Source organism: Amblyomma maculatum, chromosome 8, assembly GCF_055883805.1.
Source record: "Amblyomma maculatum isolate TAMU_Amacu chromosome 8, ASM5588380v1, whole genome shotgun sequence".
NCBI lineage: Eukaryota > Metazoa > Arthropoda > Arachnida > Ixodida > Ixodidae > Amblyomma > Amblyomma maculatum.
The window spans coordinates 93,849,361-93,873,160 of NC_139351.1; the positions used below are offsets into that span (position 1 = coordinate 93,849,361).

General features: G+C 43.8%; 2 protein-coding genes across 3 annotated transcripts in view; one reads left to right on the plus strand and one right to left on the minus strand.

Annotated features, from left to right (window-relative positions):
• The window catches only part of LOC146181839 (uncharacterized), a 28,193-nt gene extending 20,762 nt beyond the window's left edge, over positions 1-7,431 (plus strand). For both annotated transcript variants that reach the window (XM_084576847.1, XM_084576846.1), the window contains exon 4: positions 21-7,431. In XM_084576847.1, the coding sequence (XP_084432973.1) occupies positions 21-334 (314 nt within the window). In that variant the 3' untranslated portion in view covers positions 335-7,431. The remainder of the gene's footprint in view (positions 1-20) is intronic.
• Positions 7,432-7,663: 232 nt separating this feature from the next.
• Positions 7,664-21,449, minus strand: LOC146181840 (uncharacterized). The gene is made up of 3 exons (XM_084577727.1): positions 21,223-21,449; positions 16,225-16,450; positions 7,664-8,050 (listed from the first exon to the last, which is right to left on the minus strand). The coding sequence occupies exons 1-3, from the start codon at positions 21,447-21,449 to the stop codon at positions 7,664-7,666; spliced, it is 840 nt and encodes a 279-aa protein (XP_084433853.1).
• Positions 21,450-23,800: the final 2,351 nt, after the last annotated feature.

Below are 23,800 nucleotides of genomic sequence, written 5' to 3' on the forward strand. Positions count from 1 at the left end.
GTTACTTTCCTTTGTCACAGATCCTGTGACATTTGAAGCCACCTGGTGGGCCATTGGAACCATCATCTTCGGCGTGGTCGCACTTCTACTGCTGTTGCCTTGCTTTGTGTGGACCGCACTGCGGGGAGGGCAGAGTCAAGTGACCACGCTGGTCCTGCCCGGCGCCATGCGCATTCCAAGCAAGAATGGCGGCAATGGCGGTGGTGCTGCCGCGGCCCCCGCCGACACCTCTCCGACCCCGGAGGCGCCTTCCGTGAATGACGCGCCTTCTTCGGACCTGTCGGTGGAGTGCACACCAACTACGAGCGACAAGGCACGCCTCGTGACATCTTGAGCGAGCGCCCGCTCTGTGCACAACAAACTTCTTGTATCCACAGGATAGCACGTAGTGCTTTCTGAGGATACGAATAGTGGTACCGCATTCATCTCACATGACTGTTGTGAAGTCATGTGAAGCGGACCACCTTTTCACGTCGAATGCATCATACAGGTATGGCCTAGGTTCACCTTACAGCTGTTACCTTGGGTATTTGCTGAAGGTGTCATAATCTGTTTCGGACTTGTGAAGCAACTTACTTCCTTTTACCAAACTGGTGAGAAGGCTATCAAGTTTGGGGAAATCTCTCATTGTGCACCTAGTGGCGTAGTACTCCATGTTATTGGTATTGGCTAATGCCTGAAGCATCCTAGATGTGGTATTTATAGATTTAGAAATCTGCATGTTTGAGCTCCATCCTGCTTGAACATATTTTTTGACACTGTTCATTGTGGACGATGGTATACTTGTTTGAAGTACTCATTTTACAATGCAAGCAGTTACTATGATGACGTTCAATGTGGTTACTGACCGAAGTGAAATATGTTTCATGGCAGTGCCGCTCGACAAAAAAATTTGATAAACGTGTATTGCATACACTCAAGTGGCATTCCTTTGTTTTTAACTGGTGCGTTTGTGGTGCACATCTTAGGGAAACGATAAAAAAAGTGGATAAATTTCTAGAAAGCAACCTGCGAAAGAGGCGGAAGACAATTGGCACGTGCCAAGCTTATGAAACATTCAACCTCCATTTCTTTGAAAGTTCCCCTTACTGATTTATAAATACTGTATGCCTACAAGCCCAGTTGCTTGAATTTCTATTCAGGTGAAACTTGAGTTTAACACTTTTTATTTACTGTCTTATCCTATAACCACCTGTTGTGGTTATGGTTATGATGAGGTTGGAAGATTTTGGGTAAAGCTATCAAAGGCTTCAACGTATGCTTGCGCTTGTAGCGTTAATTTTATGACGCTTGACGTATAAAAGTAAGGACAAAGTGAGAAACGTCAAAGCGTAGTTTTAAAGTTGTTGACATCCTATCCTGTGTGTCTAGGTTAAACCGCACACACACTTAACACAGTTAAGTTTCTTAATCACCGACTTATTGTGCCTTGTAGATGGATGTAGTCTTGCAGTTGCAACACCCAAGACGAGAACTAGCATTGAATTTTGCCTGGAGACTTTTTACCAGACTCAAATGCCAGAAGCAGACACGGACTTTAATGTGAATGTATGCAGGGGATTCCAGGAGATGAAAAAGTGAACCCGGGACAATCAATCCTCAACCTGATGTGTTTTGAGGATATGATGTACAGTGAACTCTTCTGTTTGTTTTTGTTTTTTAACCTGCATTATTGGGCTCGCTTTTTAAACTTCACCTCAGGGCCTGCGGAATCGCAAACCATGGAATCGTATCAGCTGTGTGGTTTGTTGTTACAGGAATCAGAAAAGAACAGACCGTGGGGCTCACCCGTCTCTGTAGAGGGTGTGGTGCCTCCACCATTTCTTTATTTTTAATATATTAACTTTGGTGAATGGAAGACCTGTCTTGCTCATCTCTTCTATTTCCTCACATCGTATGGGGACCACAGCGCCGACATTTCATGCTGTTATTCCTACATCTGTGTGCACATGGCTTTGTACATTAACTGAAATACTCAAAGTAGTGTACAAGGCAGTATGTGATGGCTTCAGGAAGCAGTTGCCTTTTTTTTTTTTTTGCCATGAGGGTTTGACATTCATTGTTCATCATTTAGACAGTGGTTGTCCTAGGAAGCATAATCAGTAAATCCACTTTACGAGTTGCTACCAAATGTCCATCTGTGAAAGCGTTTTTGTTTTAAATTTTCTAGAATGCAAAAATGCGACTCTCGACTTTGATGCTTTACATTAAAAAAACGGTTCAAACAAACATTGTGTCGTCAGTTGGCCATCTTTAAATGCATTTAATTTGGAGAATCGGATAATGATGTCTATAGGAAAAAGGCATGCAGCTTGGTATCATTGATCGCGAAGTGCTCTTCAGTTATCGTTTTCGGTTCCTAACTGTTGCGTATGACCTGTGTGGATGCTTTCAGTGATATTTTATCTGGATAATTATTCTGACTTTGCAGTGCTGATGTAACAAAGCTGTCTTTTTTTTCTTGCTACATTGTTTTGCATTGAACATTGGTGCAGTGTAAGTGCAGGAATGTGCATGATGTGATGCTAACTGCTTATGGATATAATGAGTGATTTGTCTGTATCATTTTATGGTTCCCTGTACTCTCAGTTGCCTTTTCCTTGCCGGTCACTGTCTGACAAAGTGAGAAAAAGAGCATATTATATAACCAACATTTATAGTGAGCATCACATTTTTGTTCTGTATGGAGGTTTGCCAATGCTGGCAGAATGCAATAATTGTGCTTAGACTTGCCCTTCTTTCTAGTTTGTGCTTGGAAGTGATTCACCAGCTATGAAAATTTTTGCTTGTGTGTCAATTGCAAAGGACGAAAGAAATGTACATCTTAGTTGAGATCATAGCAGTGTCTATGTGGCCAGATAACTTGTGTTGAGTATATGAAAAAAGCACTGTGAATGCATTATGAAAGTCTTAATTCAGCGTAAAGTTACTGTAACGATTTATCTTATTTTGCAGAGCATTATTGTGCTTTTTTTTTCTTTCAGTGTAAAGTTTGTGTCTTTAGCACAGCTGCTAAAAATCTAGGCCATTTATCATAAAGTTCATAATTTAATATTCTTTGTGTAAGTGCTGTTCGGCTGAAATTTTTTGTTATTGAGCAGGTTAGCAGAATCTTCAAGAGAACAGCTCCGTCGCAGTAGATCAGTGGTTAGGGCTCTAGGCTGTTGATTACTAAGTTTGGCGACAGGTTCAGCCTTGGCCACAGCAGTCTTGGCCACCTGTGTACAGTATGTCAGTGCACATTAAAGAGCCCCAGGTGGTCGAAATTATCCGGATACCTCCACTATTGCGTTCCTCATAGCCCGAGTTGCTTTGGGATGTTCAGCATCATACACTAGACTAAATCCCCCGCCGGGGTGGCGCAGTGGTTACGGCGCTCGACTACTGTTCCCAAGGACGCGGGATCGAATCCCGGCCTCGGCGGCCGCTTTTCGATGGAGGCGAAAAGCAAGACGCCCGTGTGCTGCGCGATGTCAGTGCACGTTAAGAACCCCAGGTGGTCGAAATTCCCGGAGTCCTCCACTACGGCGTCTCTCATAGCCTGAGTTGCTTTGGGACGTTAAACCCCACAAACCAAACCAAACCAAACACTAGACTAAATCTAGAAAATATCTCTAATATATCACCTTGTGAAGGGTACTTTACTAAAATTTTTCTTGTGTTTGCATAATTAAATTACACAAAACACTGGAAAGTCCAGCGCACAAGAATTTAAAGGTGCACTGAGGTAATTTCTAGAAAACATCATTCTCATTTCTCTTTTGAGTTGTCATGAATAAATAGGTTTAGCCAAGGCAAATGAAAGTATGCCCATACATTTTGCTTTCGTGAGACTGAGCCTCATCACTCAACGAGGGCCAATGAAAATATGAATGGCTAAATGTAGCCTGCTCAACGACCGCCACATTTTTGAAGATCACTCTGTGTATTACTCCAACAGCAAAGCAGCGACACACCACGTGATTGCCTGAAACATATTCTTTGCTTTGGTTGTCTTTTCATACTTTCTGTGGTAAGTTTAAAAAAAAGAAAAAAGGCTGGAACCAGGGCATTTAATTCAATTCTATGAGGATATTGGCTACCCAGGACTATAATTTGAAGCTCAAAAATATGCTCAGAGCATGTAGTTGAGTTTCCAAAATAAAAAGATGTGTTTAGAACACACTGTAGTACGCTTTTAATGCTTTTAAAGGTAAATTTGTTATTATACAGGAAACAGTGTTACGGCCTTGAGTGCCAATAAGTTGTTTAAGCAGTGTTACAAAGCAAATAAATATATATATAGTTGTAAAGTACGCAACACTTTACCGCAATAGAACAGCGATGTTTGCTTATGTGCAGTTGATAATATGCATTAAAACAGTGCTCATACTTACTAGCAGCATGGGTTTAAATGTTTTATGAATGCCGATTAATACTTGAGCTCACCGTTGTAACGAAAAAAACTTGCTGTGTTATGCTGGGACATGTTGCTTACCCACAGACAGTTTCGTTTTTAGAGCGGTAAGTTTTCTTTGGCACATTCTCAAACACATTTGGCTGGGCACTCTAAGACCACATTGTTTCCTGGAAGTAGAATATGATGGCTTCTTTAGATGCTATAAATATGCCTTTGCAGTTATTTAGAGCACCGCACTAATTAACAGGATGAAAGTAGCAGCTGGTCAACTCCGGCAGGTGCTTCGTTTTTGTGAAATGAACAATCCAAGAACAGTTTCGTTCATTTCACTTCGCTTAACTTGGCGTCTACATGTGACAACCTAATTTTTCTTTGAATGTCGTTAATATTCTCTTAGTACGTATACATCAAAATGACGTATTTCAGATATGACCTCTGCTGTGAGTTCCTTGCATTTAAGTGAGTCTTGCTCTAGTGCACTATCTTTCATTTCTTTCATTTTCTTAAGTGCAAAAGGTCAGTGCTGCTGATTTGAATCTTGCACAGTTTTGAATCCTGGAAAGTCATGAATATATCTGAGAAGAATCTACTTACCATAAAAAGATGGAGGTAAATAAACCGTTTTGCTACAAAAGCTCGTTGGCAATGCATTAGGCTTAATTTTGAGTAAAAAAGAAATGAGAATTACGGCAGCATTTGCTATGCTAATTACTGGATTCTATGGTGCTGTGCTGTTTAACTTGTGGTATCAAAGGAAGCACTCTGATAGGCGTTACTGTTATTTTAATTTTTGGATTCTGTAGTGTGTTATAGGCTTCATTCTGTTTTCTAACTACATGTTCATATCTGTTACACTTGGCTGAGAGGTTACAATGCATGGCGTGCTCTTATATTGAATAGGTGTGGAAAAACTTCTGCGGATAGACAGGTAACTTAAGATCAGATTTTCTTTTTCTTCTAAACTACCATTTTTGTGAACTTACTGATTGCTTGTGAAGTTGAAACTAGCAACTATTTCGGCTGTTGTCTCTAAAGTGTGAAGACTGGTAGGTGAGGGTAAATGTCTGATTGCATTGTTAGGACTGTTCCAGTTTTGTTACTTAAGCCCCACTAGTGCAGTGTGGTGTTGGAGTAGCATTATAACGAAGCACAGTCCTCATTACTCTGTCCTCTGCTTTATCACTATCGTCCAGTCAATATTGTTGAAATAGTTCCTGCTTAATCCTGAACCTCATGTAGTGGTGCAGCTACTGAAGTGTTGCAATAAGATGTGACAAAAGCACGACTATCTTCCATCAACATGCATGTACGGCTTCCTTTATGTGTGACAAGCTCACCATTGCACTAAGTGGTTCATTCTTATTTGTGTGCTTTTTTTTTAACATTATTTTCCATGCATGACTCCTGCATAGTGTAGAGTTTGATTTGCCCACCGTATTAACCTGGTATTGGCCACAAAAAATAAATTGGGAAACATGTATAAAAATGTTTCCATGTATGAGGATTCTTTACAGTTAGATTTAAAATTTCTTTTCATTTGGATCCGGTGTCCTTTACTGAAAAAAGCAAATCTGTGAGCATCCATCAAAACGCAGTAGTTGTTTCCGTGTTATGCGCTTGTTATTTTGTTTAAAGAAATGTGGTCTCTAATCAGCATCCCCAAAAATATCTTTGAAAATGGTGACAGTGTGTTGTGATATATGAATTTCTTAGCAGGCAACCTGTCTATTCACAGGCACATGTTAGGTTTGTGTACACTTATTTTATTGCTATGCACGTTACTGGTTGTGTAGCAGCATCCAGTTCTTGATGACACCAGTACCAATTGCATCACTCTAGGAGGAAGGTGTCCGGGCATGGGACACCTGCTAGCCCAAAAACACTCAGGCAGCCACCAATTGTTTTGCTGAACTTTCAGGTCTGTCCATGCTTGTGTGATTATGCATATAATAACTGCCCTAAAAGAGAGATGCAGCTTGCTTCACTTTTGAGAGATTTTGGCTTTCAGTGTTGTTCTTAAACGTTGTGTTCTTTCAAGCACCTGCTATGGCATCTTCTTGTAGTCAGGTTCCGGAAGGTAGTTTCCAATATGTGCAGTCTTCACCAATGGTATGTCTACTACTTTACGGGCAACAAAACGAATAACAGTGTGTAGTGGGACTGTGCAGCTGCTTTTTTTTAAAGACTTTAAGTGGAGTAGAGTTTACCTGGTGCAGGTGAGCAGTAAGGTGGTTTGTACACTGTTGACAAAGACTGCACTATATTTAGAGTATATGCATGGTGTCACTGTAGTTGTATATGGCACGGTAAAGAATTACAGGAGCAATATGGTGTGTGTAGATCTTGAGACAGCATGTTTTTCACACCATCAACAATCACGCTATCATAGTGGTCTTTCTTAAACGTGCATGATGCAAAAATTGTAAGGAAAAAAGATATAGACGAGGCGCTGTAGCAGATGTGTTTAGTATGCGTAACTGGCTGTTGTGTAGACATCTAAAGAGCTTGTGTGAATTTAGTGGTAGCATTGTAGAAAAGTGATCAATATAAAAAAAAGTGCAATTCAGTCGTACCTTGAGATCTGATTTCATTCGATGTGTAATAGGCTGTCTAATCATTCTGCAGAAATTTTTTCCTCAATTAATATGCAAGTGCATTCGACAATTTTATAGTTTATTTCACTAAGACAAGCCAGTTTGAAGGAACATACAATGTGCAGTCGTTAAGGGGTCTACTTGCTTGGCCAGTTTACATGGAGTGCTTGTCATATGGCAATCGCTGCGGACTGTGATGTGTTTAGAAATGTTTATGCAACAAATATTTCTATTTAAAAAAGAAATTCATAAATAATGCGACCTGAAAAGTGCATGTTTGAGATGTGTTTTTCTATACCTCTCTGAAGTGATTGTGAATTCAGATTTTTTACTTCAACTTCATTTTATAAGAACTCTTGCTGGCTTTTGTGCTTCAGCGTTTCATTTATTGCTTGTTATGAAATATGAACTGAATAAATATTTTGTAATATATTTAAATGCAGAGTATCAGTGTCCTTTGTGCAAGTCTTATTCCTTTATCATCACAGGTTGGAGTTGCCGCACATTTTGGGCTTGCATACCCATTGGATTTGCAGTCCTCTTCAGATTCGCGGTGCCTTTAGGAGACGTAGTTTCCTTTAAAATTTTTGTGCCCTCTGGAGTTGCTGTAGCTGTACTCATTGGAAAAGGCATCCTTTTCGGATTCGCTATTCATTGGGTGTAACTATCATCATTGCCTTTTGAGCAAGCCTGGTTTGGACTTTGAACTTTTAGAGTCACTGGTACTCTTCTCTTTGGGAGCAGTGGCTTCCATTGCCGTGCCTTTTGCATGTCTGGCATGATGTTCTTCATGGCCGTTGGTCATTTGTTTTGGCCGTTTCTCGCTGGCCGTCCTGCTTTCCAGATTGCTTGCTTCCGTTTTCGTCACGTTTGGTTCGCTGCTGCTTTTGACCTCCAATTTACTGGCCTCTGGTTTTGGCGATGCTCCCTCCGGATTGTCAAGCTGCTTGCTGGGTATCGCTCCTTGTACACTGCCGCTACTCGAAGGCATCGGCTGTTCCTGCGCGCTTGTGATGCCGATTTTCTTGTACACTTCCACTGTTATTGCCTGCATCGCCTGCGTGCGACACGTAAAATGAGCTGCAGAAATATTGTTCGTAAATGGGGAGCAAGCATTCAATTAATGGCACCAGCCTATTATGGTGCTATATGTTGCAGAGGACGGTACATATTATCAGGTAGAAAAGTTTGTGGCTCATGCAAGCTGCAACCAAAGCGCTTAACTTTCATATCGGCCAGTAGTCTCGGACCATACTTGTCGATGTGAAAGTCTGACTGTGGTTTTTTCATATGTGCTAGAGAAATAAGGTGATTATTTGTTTACATCGTGCTTCTAGTCCAAAATCGGCAGATGTGCAGTCCAGAGACTTTTATCCCAGATTACATGCATGGCTGACACCGTTAGAGAGTCAGCATCTATCGTGATACACTCCTGCGGCGTACCACTGGGCATGCGCAGGTAGCCTTGACGGCACCACATGCTGGGCAATTGCGCACACGTCTGCCGAGTGAAGCTTTTCGCCTTTGCACATTTATTTCTTTGATCGCGACACGTGCGATTGATGGCGCAATACTCGAAGTTTCATTGCAACATTTCATCATGACCAGGCCAGGCATTGTGGTGTAAACAGCGCTGTACAGTACGTCGGTTATTTAAGTGCAATTGCTTCGGAAAAAAAACCCTCCTGCCAGTGGCGTCGATGATGCGCACCTTCGGCATAGCAAGTCCGATGACGAAGGTGAGCAGTGATAACTTGAAAATTTCTTCTACACGTTCAAGTGGCCCCACACACAGCGCATATGCAAATATGTACACCTAAAGAGCTTTGTGTGTATAGGGGCTAACTGACTAGCTGCCATCATGAGGAAAAGCAAGCACAAGGGCCGTGAATACCAGAGCAGCGCCTGCAGCTCCATCTCCTGATTGGTTAGGGATAGATCACGTTGTGAATGTCGTGCATACATCACAATTCCTCGGGCCATGTCAAGCACGACATAAAACAACCTGTTCAGAGGTGGCTTCAAAGTGCGTTCAAGCAGTCGTGGAATAGATTTGTGCACTACGTTCGCGCTGGCTCAGGTGACGCACCATTGGGATGCTAAGACATATTTAACTGTCTCGGTTATGTATATTTGTTACAGATGTGATGCCATGGACCCAAGATCGAAATCTGCATACCTATCCACTGAGCAGTGGGCGGCGATAAACGCAGATTAGAAAATGTGCATAGCTTCTCCGTGCTTCTGGTCTCGAACTTTCACCAAACATCACAGTTATATGCTGCATTGTTAAATATTAACAACTATACCAAAAACATTCATTCTAAAGTAGATATTCTAGTGCTGTATCTTGAAGGTCCCATGCATGACAAGCTACTAAGACTAGAAAATGCGTATGAGTGATAGGTATCCCATCATTCCTCTCAGCAACGCAAAGCAGTTGCCACCAAACAAATCGAAAACAATGTTCCTCCTCTCCCCCTTCAACTTGGCGCACGCCGGCGCGCCAGAAAAAAAAAATGTCGCGACGGCATCTCACTGCGCCCCGTCCCGCTGGCGTCATTTTGCAGCGCCTAATGAGTGGTGTACCCATGACGTCCCGATAATGTGATCGGGAAGGCAGCGCTCAGGAAGATGTCGCCCGAATCGTGTGTGACCGGTCGCGAGAGAACCTTTTAAGAAGTATATTTGTAAATTAGTGATTTTTTTTTGCATTTGTTAATACTCACAAAGACCGCCCCTGTGGAATTCTTGCACTATAGAATATTGCTGCAAGTATTGTTTTAGAATCCCTTTAAATACTGTGCAATAAATTGGTCATTAATGTCATATATGTTATATGAACAGGGATACTATTGGAAGCTGAAGAGCTTTTAAAGAATTAATAAAAAAATGTAAAATGCGTGATTCCGCGTGGTTAATCGTACTTAGAAATGAAGTAGCACAGCCATAATTAAGCCGTTCAAGATAGTTAAGCAACATTAACCAGTTTACTATATCATACCTGTGTAAAGGTTGACGAAAGTGAAAGATCAGAATTAACATTAGAAGTCGACCGGTTGCAGTTCTCAGAAAGCAACGTGGAGAACAACTTAGACCTAAATAGGCTTAGGAAAGCCTATTAAGGTCTAAGTTGTGCTCCATGTTGTTTTCTGAGAAATACAACCGGTCGATTGGAGCACAACTTAGACCTAAATAGGCCTAGGAAAGCCTAACCATGTGCAGTCAGTCTTGGTATATATATTTGGACATGTTCAAACTCCATCTCAGGCTTGTTTGGCTTAAATAGCTGCCCATAAACAGCTATTTACTAAAACTAGAAAAAGCGTACGAGCAATAGGTACCTCATCAGTCCCATTCGCAGCGTAAATATTTTAAGCTATAGCTTCATTACCGCCGATAACATTAGCGATCGCAAATGATGATCCTCCTCTTTCCCTCAACTCAGCGCACGTTGGCGTGCGAGAACAATGACAAGTCTGGACGGCGCAACGCTGCGCCCCCTCTCACCCGTGTCACTTAGGGGTGTCTAAAGAATGAGCGCACCCAGCAAGCCTCAAGAGTCGAGCAGGAAGTCCGAATTTTTCGCCGTCGTCGTTGCAACACGTCATCGGCAGATGTGCCTTTTCCACCGGGTTCCCTGAGTGCCAAATGCACGCAGCACAGTTTCGGGTATGTGCGGGAAAATATGGAGTGTACTTCGCTCTTTGCAGCTTTAGACAATGAGTTTCTCTAAGTTCCAGAAACTGATATATTGCCTTGCCCACGGCTTCGGACACACTGTCGACACTAATTACTTAGCTGTGTTGATCAGAAATTAAGTCCATTATTTTAGGTAATTACTAAAGAGATAATTAAAGTTTTCACAGCTTGAGGTGACGAAGAATTTGTTTCTGAATATATTTTTTTTTTCTACTTCTAACTCCCTTATTATACCTTCTAGCCTCTACTACCTTATTGTTGGCAGGTCAGAAAGTATTCGCTGAACACCTGGTTTGACTATTAGTATAATATCTCAAATAAACACACAGATTATTATTATTCACGGTAACGATATGTTTGTACCTAGCAGTACTTAACTACAAATCTATCAGATTTTGCATGTCAAGATACGCCCCGCCGGGGTGGCGCAGTGGTTACGGCGCTCGACTACTGTCCCAAGGATGCGGGATCGAATCCCGGCCCTCGGCGGCCGCTTTTCGATGGAGGCGAAAAGCAAGACCCCGTGTGCTGTGCTATGTCAGCGCACGTTAAAGAACCCCAGATGATCGAAATTCCCGGACTCCTCCACTACGGCTTCTCATAGTCCGAGTCGCTTTGGGACTAAACCACACAAACCAAACTTTAGGATGATACGAAAATTCTGCCCTCTTATTTTGGTAGTATGCAAAGCGTTAAATTGTTAACCTTGAGACATGCAGAGCATCCCCAACTATAACTGGCCGACGGCCGACCGTCGGTAGACGAATGGGCAGAGCTCGGCATCTGGAATTATCTACCAGCCAATGAAGATTCGAGGGTGGGCCCTGGTTGGCTGTCAGTTTCGCTGGTTAATAGGTGGCTAGTAACTTTCGGCTAATTATGAGGGAATTAGTAGACACCAAACGCTCGGCAACCGAACATGGTCCAATGTAGGGCCATGGTTGGCTACCTTCCACGAGGTTAGCCAAGTACTTTAAGCCAGCCACTTATCGGCAAATGGTAGGAAATTAGACTTCACCCAATGTTCGACAGCCGAACCGAAAGTAGGACCATGGTTGGCAGCCCAGGAGGTTAGCAAAATGTGTGTTTTTAGCGAATGCATTTGCGTAATGGGCGCACGAAGGTGACAGAGCGAAGTTCACTATTAAAATTATCAGCAACGTGAGCCCCGCCGAGGCGGTGGAGTGTTTAGTGCGCTCGACTACTGTGCCCAAGGATGCGGGATCGAATCCTGGCCGCCGCTGCTGCTTTTCGATGGAAGCGAGATGCAAGGTGTCCGCGCTCTGTGCAATGTCAGTGCATGTTGAAGAACCCCTCCACTACGGAGTCTCATAGCCCGAGTTGCTTTAATTGGGGCTTTAGATCCCATAAACCAACCAGCAAAATGAGCAAGCCTTCTTTTATTTTTCCTTTTTGTTCGTAAGCTTAGAAATGTTGAAATAACCTCTCTTGCCTTGCAAAGGTCACTGGCTTTCAAATGAGTGCCACATGTGGCGGATATATAAGCCCGCTGAAAGTTCCTGTTAGGTGTGTCTGTGCGCAGCGCGGTAGTGTCTTGTCCACAGTGTTTGGTGCGTTGTTTCTTGTACGACTGACATGATGGACCTGGTCGCCATGGAACTTCTTGTGATAATTACGTTCACTGCCACACATCTGCTCCTTGTAGTCTGTTGTCATAAAACGCCGCTTTATTTGTTTCATTTTTGGAGAATATTTTAAGGGTCAGAAATGTTTTTCACGAAGAACTTGCGTGCGTGTTTTACTAGCAACGTTACACATTGACATTTGAAGCTATTCAGGCAACGTTTTGCATTGGCAGGCTGAACACTGTATACAAGGCTGGCCTCCGACCTTGGCACAACCTCGGTCTCACGTTGGTAACCATAATGAGGCCCAGGCTGGCCAGGTTGCTTGTCGACTTCGGTCCTACATAGAGCCAACGTAGGGCATACTAGGTCGGCCGCTGTAAGGCCAATAACCAAAAACAATCCCGACCTCACATTGCTGACCGAGCTCGGGTCGAGGTAGGCCATATTGTATGTCGACGTCGGGCCAGCATAGGGCCACAGTCGGTTTTTAAGTTGGGTCATACTCGTGCAGGGTTGCTTTGTAATTTTCGTGAACGTAGCATGTATACGCTGTTTGAATATTTAAATAATATGCCGGGAGATTATTCCTGACGTTAATTTACAGCACTATAGAAACGTTCGAAAAAAGTTCAAGCTGTCCGACGCTGGTGAATATAGACATGCTCATGGAACACTACCATTGAGGGTGCACTTTGATGGTGGCATAGCTGTGTAAATTTAGCGACTTCGATTTTTTTTTCACTTTCTTATGATGTGATCACGTGGTATGCATGAGGTCAGATGGTAGGCGCAATGTCTCCACGCTCAGGCAAACACCCCTACTGAAAAAATTGTATGAGGCAATAACCTCACATTTTCTCACACAGTCTCACTCAATTCACGTAAGAGATCACATACAAGTCGCATATAATAGCGTAATATCTCATAGTTTCTTGACATTAACATAATTTATGAAATATATTTTATGATAATGATGTGCACCGTATGAGAGTGTATGTGATTTGATGAGATTTTGTGAGGCTATTGACCCGTAGAACTTTTCGTTTTTCAGTAGGGGCGTGTTACATGTAGCTATATATGTCACTGTTTAACCTATGTTGGTCGGGAAAGCGCATAAAAACACGGGCGACAGCAAAAGACGTTTGCTGTTGACCGTATTTTTTATGCGCTTCACGATCAACATGGCTAACAAACTCGCCCAAATGCAGTGCATGTACGTTTGGTTTGGTTTGTGAGGTTTAACGTCCCAAAGCGTTCAGGTTATGAGGGACGCTGTAGTGGAGAGCTCCGAAAGTTTCGACCACCCGGGTTTCTTTACCGTGCACTGCCATCGCATCATACAGGGGTCCCTTGCTTTTCGCCTCCATCGAAAAGCGGACGCCGAGGGCGGGATTTGATCCCGCATACTCGGGCACATTAATCGAGTGTCCTAATTACTGCACCATACCATTTTTTTTCAAGGTTGAACTGACAGAGATATCAAAGTTAATCAATAAGCGTAGAGTGGCCGAGATAAGGAAGTATAACATAGGCAAAATTGAGCATAAAAGAACAGGGGCAGCTTTGAAGCGGTAAAGAGGAAGTTGGGCATAGGAAAATCAGACGTATGCGCAAAGGAACAAGGCGAGCAATCTCATCACAATATGGACAAGGTAGTCAAAGTAGCCGAGGAATTCTACACTATCTATTCAGTAGCCGAAGTAGTCAGGACAATAATGAGATTGGCAGTAGTGTGAAACTGTCAGGCGTCCCGCCAGGGACAAAGGACGAGGTTAAGAAAGCTTTAGAAACTATCAAAAGAGGAAACACAGCTGGGGAGGATCAGGTAACTATAGTTTTGTTGAAGGACGGGGGTATACCGTACTAGGAAAACTGGCCACTCTGATACGCAATGCCTGGTGTCATCGATGGTACCGGATTCATGGAAGAACCCTAACATTATATTAATTCATAAGGGGATGCTAAAAATTTGAAAAATTATAGGCCAATCAGCTTACTATCCGTTATGTATAACGCGTTTACTAAGGTAATCGTAACAGAGCTAGGACAATCTTAGACTGATCAAGCAAAATATAAAGCTGGATTTCGAAAAGGGTACTCTATTACCGATCATATCCATACCATCAACTAGGTGATAGAAAAATGCTCGGAATATAACTACCCCTTATATACAGCAGTCATTGATTGCGCAAAAGCATTTGACTGAGTAGAAACCTCGGAAGCCATACCGGCAGCACGAAATTATGGTGTAGACGAGCCTTATGTGAAAGTACTGGAAGATATCTACAGTGGCTGCACAGCAGCCATAGTTGTGCAGAAAGAAGCAAAATTTTCACAAAGAAAGTTGTTAGGCAAGGAGACACGATCTCCCCAGTACTATGCAAAGTGGGTCAGATAAACAACTGGAGTTAATCGCATTCTAATGGAAATCAAGAAGAAATAGGCATGGGCAGGACATGTAGTGCGAAGAGAGGATAACGGATGGTCGCTTAGGGTAACAAATTGAATTGCAAGGGAAGGAGAGCGTAGCGGGGGGCGGCAGAAAGTTAGGTAGGCGGATGTGGTTAAGAAGTTCGCAGGGGTCAAGTGGATGCAGCTAGCACAGGACCTGGTTAATTAGAGGAATATGGGAGAGGCCTTAACGCTGCAGTGGGTATAGTCCGGCTGATGATGACGGACCACTGCACCATGTATGTATGTATGTATGTATGTATGTATGTATGTATGTATGTATGTATGTATGTATGTATGTATGTATGTATGTATGTATGTATGTACGTACGTACGTACGTACGTACGTACGTACGTACGTACGTACATACATACATACATACATACATACATACATACATACATACGTACATACGTACATACGTACGTACGTACGTACGTATGTATGTATGTATGTATGTATGTATGTATGTATGTATGTATGTATGTATGTATGTATGTAACGGTATTGTGAAGGGTCGATGCGGCATCACACTAAAGTTGATGAATGTGCATAGTAGAGCTAATACACTAAATAGGGTATTAATTTAGTGTTCGACCAACACAAAAATTAACTTTTCTGTAATGTTTCGGTGCTACCTGGGATCTGGTAGGTATGACGTCAGTTCAATTCGGACATGCGGGCCCTTCTGTGCCTATAGTCTTGTAGTCCATTATGCACTCTTGCGCACAGCTCTTTCAGATCAGGAATCGAGGAGATTAAGGGGGCAGCTGGAAGACCGCGGAAGCTCCTGCTAGAGAGCACAGTGTACATGCAAAATCGTGGTTTATCGTTTATGGGGTTTAGCTTCCTATAAAGCTACTCAAACTAGGGGATGCTTAGCGGAGGGCTCCCATACGTTCGACCACCTGGGGTTCTTTAACGTGCACTGACTTTGCACAGCACAGTACACCCGTGCCCCTTGTGCTTCGCCTCCGTTTTATACGCGTACAGCTGTACTCATCTAAGCCTTTGAGACAACTTCGAATGCAGCCTCTATGCACCTTTCACAGCGCAACTCTGCAGCGCTTGTTTGCCGCTGAGTGAAGGTGGTAGAGCGACCTTAACTGTGCACAAATCAGGTACCTAAAGTCTAACGCCAATGAAAGGCTCTCATAACCATAACGTCATCACTCACGAACTTGTGGCTTCTGAATGACTCTTGTTATCAAGGCTTCATCATCACTTTTCGACGCCTTTGATTGGGTCTCAAAACTCATGATGTCGTCACTAAGGGTATACAAAACGGCGCTCGCCTGAATAGAATTTTTTACTTTAGGTTTTACTGTATAGGCATCCTGCCAGTATATGTGGGGGTGAAATAGTTATTATTATTATTATTAAAATTCTGCTATTTATCACAAACCAATTAAGAACAAATAAATCAGTTTCGACAGCTGTGCTGTAATGACGTCTTATCAGTAATCATGCTGTATTGTGCGTGGTTACCTTGAGGAGTTTTTCCCATGACGAGGCGGCAGCACGGGGGAGCTGTGCGTCGACGCTTAACTGTGCCGCGACGAGGTTCCACAGTGACTCGAAGTGCAGCGGGAGCACACCGTCTCGGGCGGCGTGCTCGAGGGCGTTGGTCCTCACCACGTCCGTTAGGAGTACGGGCGAGTCTAGCAGCTCGACAACGTCGCTCAGTAGCTTGCCCATTGCCGACGAGTGCGTCCTGAGCGAGACGGATAGGAGCACGATCGGGATTGGAAGATAGTGAGAAACTTTATGGCAAGTCCAGAGCGTTCTGAAATGCTCGAGCCGGCGCTGCTTCATTGTCTTCTGCACGCGGCCGGTGCTAATCACGCGCGTCGCTACAAGCGTATTGAAGACATATTAGTGCAGAAGGGCATTGGATTGAGATGAGAGGGCCGCAGCAGTCGTATGACGCAGTTGATTGGAGGGATGTGGGAGAAGCCTTCGTCTTGCATGCGTGTGTATAGTTAGGCTGATGGTGATGATACCGGATTAACTTAAGTCTGCTGCGCACTCCACCTTGCTCTACATTGTGCAATGACGCGTGTTTGCTGCAGGCATGCGTAAAGTAAGTTATCACTGATATTCCACTGCGCTAAAGCCCTGTATTGATAATTGTACAGCGCCGCGTATCTCACGATAGTCATTACTACAATGCCCACGTGGCTAGGTTAGCGCGCGTCACGTGAGCGCATAATGCATATTTTCCGGCGCTTCCACTGACTGGTCTTTCGGACAGTAAGTGGAAGCGGGATTTTGGGCTACAGAACTCTATGCCGACGGTGGCGGTGACACTGCGAATCACGCAAAGAGTTTCCAACGCAGGTAATCCGCGAAAGAAGCGACGTCGTACACTGACGACACATTTGAACGACGTCGTCGACTGAATTACCGGACAATCCCTCCTTTCACATCGGAGGATATACTGGCTCATGATGAAAAATAGCGCAAAAAGTACACGAAGGACGGATGGACGATACGGACAAGCCTTCGTGTACTTTTTTTTGCTATTTTTCATTATAAACTTTCATCAACTCACCCAAGATACTGGCTCTGGTGCGTCAAGCCGTCAATATGCTCGGCTCTTAATCTGAGGCCTCAGTAATGTGCCCTACTACTTCTACCTTAAAAATACCTAGATTTCACAGAAAAATGACAGACTTTCGGATTATTAAGCCGTTATAGAGTGTTTTAAAGGCATGGATAGCAAAGCCTTTGCCTCACCTTTGTTCAAGCCTATAAAGCGGAGATGCGTGTAGAATAAGCACATGAGAACATGCACTTCTTCGAGGATACGAGGACACTTACTCTGGGAGCCTCAAAGGCGCTCAAGTAAAATGCGGAGGCGTCCATCTTAAAACCAGAAAAAGAACTTATGTAATCTATAGAAGACCAATAAAAGAGACGCGGATGTCGCTACCAGTGGTTGATATCGCAACTAAACATACCTGCCTCAGCAACGAATATTGAGCATGTATCACTGTTGGAGTACGCTAGGCCCTCATGTGCTTAAAAAGGGCCGCAACTTACCTTTTTGGAAAAAACGTCACGAGTTTTTAATGAATTGGAAGGAATATCATTAGGTTATTTTCTCGCCAGTAGACATGTCTCCTGTTGGTGGAGACGAACGTCACCGTAGCCACAAAAAGTCAGGTAATATTTACTGAGTATAACAATGGGCGAAGTTGTCCTGCGTGTCCATTGTGTTCCAGTCGTTTACGGCGCAATACGACCTCAAGAGCAAATGAAACCGGCAAAGAATAGGTAATGTGCAATCGTAGAAAAAAAAGGGGTGCAAATTTAGCGTAGAAAATGGCAGACTATTTAGCTTGGTTAGGCCAATGTGAATACAGTCGATCCCGGATGTATCGAACTCGACGGAGATCGCCAAATAGTTCGATATATCGATAATTCGATATGTCAAATATGAGAACAGATTAGTTTTTTTGTAACCCAGAAATATGCATACGGTGTACCCAAGCTAGCGGCGCGCTTCCTGCTGCGTTGCTCGTAACATCGGCATACTGGCAGCCCACCGCTCGCCGCGAGTGCAGATTCACGCTAGGCGCGCACCCGCTCATTGAGAGCTGCTTTATGGCAGGCGTCGGAAAGAGGGTCACACCTCTGCATGCCGCTACGTGGGCGCGAGCGCGCGCTCAGTAATACACATGGTCCGATCGAGTTGTCAAAGCTCGCATCTTACGCGCCGCAGGCAAAAAAGCCTTTTGGGTTGACATTTAAGCTGCTGCAAATGGTGCGTCGGGAAACGCCAATGCTGGTCACAAGAGGTCTAATGTTGTTACTAGTACACTATAATACACGGCGCAATAGCGAAGTTCATATACGGCATAGTAGATTACTTCTCCTCCAGCTGCGAAGCAGGCCACGCGAGAGCCGCTGCAAGAAGCCTTCGGTCCGCAACTCTGGCTTCATCGCACGACTACCAGTGCATCGAGCTCCGGCTTCTTCGCATGGAGTCAACGTGGCGTTGAAAACACGCATGTCAAACGGAAGGCCACTTTAAACCGAAATCGGTCGTCCCTTGCCCTGGAGGTTTCACAGTGTTAACGCTGGCAACATGCGGCCAAGGCTGCGCAGCCAGTCCTGCTTCACGAACGAAAAGAGATCGCGAGTACCATTATAAGAAGCGCCCCGTGCAGGGACACAGCGCGCAGTTCGATATATCCAATTTTCCGGTGAACGAGAGTTCGATAAAGACGACCATCACTCCTATACTTTTGCGTGGGATTTCAAGCCTATATTCTGAGAGCTCGATATAAGCAATAGTTTGATATGTCCGGGTTCGATATATGCAGGATCGACTGGAACATGCGCTAGAACTGTTAGCCGTGTATTTGCTTGTGTGAGTAGTCTTTTCATTGCTCCTCCTGATTTTACTTTATCTATTTTGGTTTGCAGTGCTAAACAGTGACACATGGTTAAAGCTAATTTAGTCAAGACCGTTGTGTGTTTTGAGGGACATTTAAGCGCTACCTTTACCGCGACTGCGTTAATAGAGAGTTTTAGCTTACCGTGATCCGCGATCCGCTACCGTAATCCGCCACCGCGCGTTCCACTGTGCATGCCCAAACGCCCTCGACGCCGATAGATGGCGCCACATACTGGATGTCGGCACACAGACCTGCCGCGTAGGGACCAATCAGCTTGAGTGCCCCGCCCACACGCGGTGGAGAGTCACGGTAGCGGATCGCGGATCATGGTAAGCTAAATCTCTCTATTGGCTCCAGTCTGCGGCTCCTGATCTTCATTGGAATACATGCACTTTGTTACTCGCCCAATCACCAGTCTGTTAATTTGTACTTCTTTTATCTAATACATGCTCATTAACATACGACATTATGCGAAATGCCGCTCGATGTAGATATAACCCCGCTTTAACAAAGCCGTAAGAACGTGCCAGCCTGGCATAGGAGCAGCGTGATTGACTTGAAATTCAAGAGTCACAGAAGGTGAAACTCCCCTCTCAAAGAAGTTACCCGAGTTGACAGTTGTCCACGTCACGTAGTCTTATCTCGTCTCACAGCCAGCTGACTAATCAGTGCCTGGCCATATAAGCTGTCATCTGCCAATTGCTACCCCTGGCAAAAAAAGAGAATAAAGTAGGATGTATCGCGGAGCACTGGTAAAATCGATGAAACATGGTATTGGCGCAATAACATTTTTTTTGCGTAGTCAGGAAAAGTAAGCGTGGCTACTGTGGTGTGCGTCTCTGCTTTTTTTTTTCATTTTTTTTACGCTTTACTCTAATGACGAGGCCCATAAAGTCGATAAAAACCTGTGGCCCTCTGGGGTGTTTCCGCATTGCGCGATCGACATAGATGCGCAGTTTGCACTCAGATACCCGCTTTCAATACAGTATACTGTGTCATACATTATGCTCTTTCATGATTTGCGCATGCGTGTTGTTGAGCGATGATGGGGCGTTTCTTTTTCTTTTTTTTTTTCGGCGTTCGATTTCATTCAGTTGTAAGTGTAAAGTGTAGCAACCGCCCAGTTATCACCTTTCTTTGTTCCGTTTTTTTTTTTTTTTCTTTTTTTTTTTTTTGCTACGTTTTCGTTGAGTCGCTTTCAATCTTACAAAGCTGATGCGCCATCTGTTTTGTAAATGGTGTATCAGGTCAGTTAGTTTCGGTGGCCGCCACATGCTGGCGAAAACCTTTAAGGCACATTAATGTTCCTGTATATGCAAGACACAGTTTGCTCAGTTCTGGATCTGTATACGCTACAGCGTAAAAACGCAAATACTTGAGGCGACATGTATGATTTTTCCAGTGGTACGAATACCGGCTTACTACAGGCAGCGAAGCACGACATAAATAATTTTTCCCGCGAATACGCATTCCGGAAACGTTTGCCCATGGCTGTACACAGCTGGCGGCAGCTGGCGGCAGCTTGGGTAAACAGTGTGTTTTCTGCTTTTATTTGGGGCGCCAGGCGAGCATTGTTACCACAGCCCATAGCTAATCAAAGAATAGTGCATGTCTGCGCGTTACCTCCATGGGCAATAGAAGAAAGCTTCGCCTGTGGACGTACAGGGTCAATCACACATAACGGGAACACTACTCCGCGTGGCTGCACACAAGCGAAGTGCTATTGCGCTGCAACTGATAGCAAACTGATGCACAGTGTCAGGCGACACAAAGCAATAGAGCAAAGTACATCTTTCCCATTCGTCACTGTGCATTGATTCATGGTCAGGTTGGATGCAGTTGCTCTCCGCAGGTTCGCGGCCACGCGGAGCTGTGTTCCCGCTAAGTGTGACTGATACTGTATACAGACAGTACTACACTTCCGCTGCTGCCATGAAAGGGATCTGTGTCGCTCCATACTCTTCTTTTTCGGTCGTGGGGCGTGATCTGAATAAACTGGTCTTTCATCGACGATCTCAAAACTCAAAACTGACGATCGAAACAATACTTACAGAGTAAAAAATCACGCCTATATACTCACTTAAACATGGGCAACTGAGTGAGGGAATCCTTGGGTACTTCCCTGAATTCTCTGAACAAGGTCTGATACCCGGGGTGCTTATCCAGCAGAGCTAAGAAGAGCACAGGGCCCGGTTCCGGGTGAGACTTGCAGAACTCCTTCCAGGCATCACGGATCGCCTTCTTATCGCTGTCCGAGAGGACCACGTCACCTAGCTTGCCGCTATGCCTGCTCTCTTTCTGGCCCATCTCTCTTCTTCTTCTTCTTCTTCTTCTTCTCGCCTCTGTGCATATGGTACATATCCGCAGTGAAGGATTACCCAGAGTTCTGTACGTGTGTAAGAATTGAATACATGATCCCGAACCATGGCCGCTCGATGGAAGCGCACTTCATCGAGCGGCCGTGCCCGAACTTAGACTGTATGATATATAGCTTAACAATTAGAAATTAGTGTTGCTAAAATTATTTGGAAATATGTCTAGGTTATAGGAATAGTAATAAATAAAAGGAGATAATTTAAAGATACAAATATAATTTGTCAGTATATTCCAGACAGATAAGCGCTAACAAATTTTCCGGTCGCAAAAGCTATAATATTCACAATATTATAACTATAGAGGATGTTTTAGGGGATACCCTTTGGCGGTTGCACCGAAGGGGAGGAGGACATGAATTGGTAAACGTCCTAAGCGAGGAAGAGGAATTTAGACATAATTTCTTTTCTGAAGACCATATACCTCCGACAGGAGAGGATATAGTGCTCTATGGTTTTTACGTCATCGCATGACGCACAAAGATTTGACAACGTGAATCCGGAAAGACGTAAATAAAGATTGAGGCTAGGAATTCTACAACGCAAGGACGTCATGGAGACCTCGCATTGCCTCGAGCTAAATTACCAGATATTCCAATGTAAATTTAAATGCTCAAAATCCGCAGGCGCAAGGAATGGCTCATGATTTAAGGAGTGTAGTATTTGGAACTGTTAAAAACGGCATATATTTAGCAAAGTAATGTTAGGTACAACATTGAAAGCAGGCCCATTGAGAGCGGTATTCGCTAAAAATCGGTTTGGTTTGTGAGGTTTAACTTTCCAAAACGACTCAGGCTCTGAGAGACGCCGCCGAGAAATCGGCCATTATATTGAAAGCAATGCCGCAATGTAACAGTTTGTGGGGCGAATTGGTGCATATAATAGCCAGAATGTCGGCGCAACGTAGACAAATACGAAGAGAAAAACACAGCACAGGCGCACATTTGTTGTTGTAGTTCTCCTCTAATTTGATGGCACATACCCACACAGGGGGATCGGCCAAGAATTGGGGTGCAGAGATATTAGATTTTGAGATGTATAACTACATCGCAAAAAAATAAATAGAAATAATTGCTAGGGAATAGAGAAGGAAACGTAAATATGAAAAACCAAAATAAAAAAGAGTAAATACTAACGCACGCAGTAGGTGAATACTAAGATTTATATGCAGATTAAAAATTCAAAGCATATTAGCAAGGAAGAAGTTTTGTTTTTATTAAGAAGTTTTGAATGGCGTTAAAAACAGACCTGTGGCTGTACCCAAGCATGGTGGCACCGAACGATAATAAAATCTGGCTGCTCAAATTAAGACCCAGCTGTTGTAACGGCTTCTCTAAATACCGTTTTCTCATCATGGTAAAACGGCGGCAAAATATCAAGAAATGATCTATTGTTTCCGGTTCCCCGCAGAATGCGCAGGCGGGAGAAAGCGCCAAACCAGACCTGTGCATAGAGAAATTTAGGGGCGGAATACGACAGCGTAGCCTGGTTAGAGAGACCTCAGCCTGCCTTGATTGACATTATTTCCTATTCCAGGAATACTTGAGATGCAGGTAGTCGTCCGATGATAAAACCGATCCAGACTGCGTGCTTATTAAGGAACGCCTCCGAAATCGTGCTGCTGTTATGTACGCTGTTGCCGGGAGGATGGGCAACACAGGGCCATTCAGAGATTCTTTAGCTAGTCTGTCAGCAACCTCATTGGCTGTTACATTACTGTGGCCTGGTACGTACACTATATGTATGAGGCTAAAATGTGAGGGGAGCAATGAAAGAAAGGTGTTTAATATTGGCGAATCCATATTCGAAGAAAGCGACAAGTACTAGGAATAAGAGTCTGTAATTACAGCCACTGTTGAGTATGGTGGGTTTCGTTTGCGCAGAGCAAGCACCACCGCCAGCAACTCCACCTGGAAAATTGGGGTAAAATCCAGAAGACGGACTGAAAAAGCCCAGTCTAAAAGCGGACAGTATATTCCAACGCCGGCCTTTTCATGAAATTGAGAAGCATCAGTTGCTATCATTATGCTAACGGGAAGACTTTGTAAAGGATCTTCTAATAATCCATTTAAAATGTGAGGTGATAAGTGCTTTGCATTATTTGGGAAAATGTCATTATAGACAATTTGAACCGGAGATGCACACTACCCTGCAATACTAAACGGAACCTGAACTTCCTCTTTCACACACAGGCACAACTTCCTTGGGGTTGCTCAAAATCCGCAGTCGCAAGGAATGGCTTCCTCCTTCACTTGGGAGTAGAGGTGGAAGTTGTGCCTGGGTGTG

Excerpts from the sequence above, each read along its gene's own strand:
- LOC146181840 (XM_084577727.1), bottom strand. The coding sequence starts at position 21,449 with ATGGGCCAGAAAGAGAGCAGGCATAGCGGCAAGCTAGGTGACGTGGTC. Across the intron at positions 16,451-21,222 it reads ACTCAGTTGCCCATGTTTAA|GACGCACTCGTCGGCAATGG; the intron begins GTGAGTATATAG and ends CGTCTCGCTCAG. Across the intron at positions 8,051-16,224 it reads CATGGGAAAAACTCCTCAAG|GCGATGCAGGCAATAACAGT; the intron begins GTAACCACGCAC and ends TGTCGCACGCAG.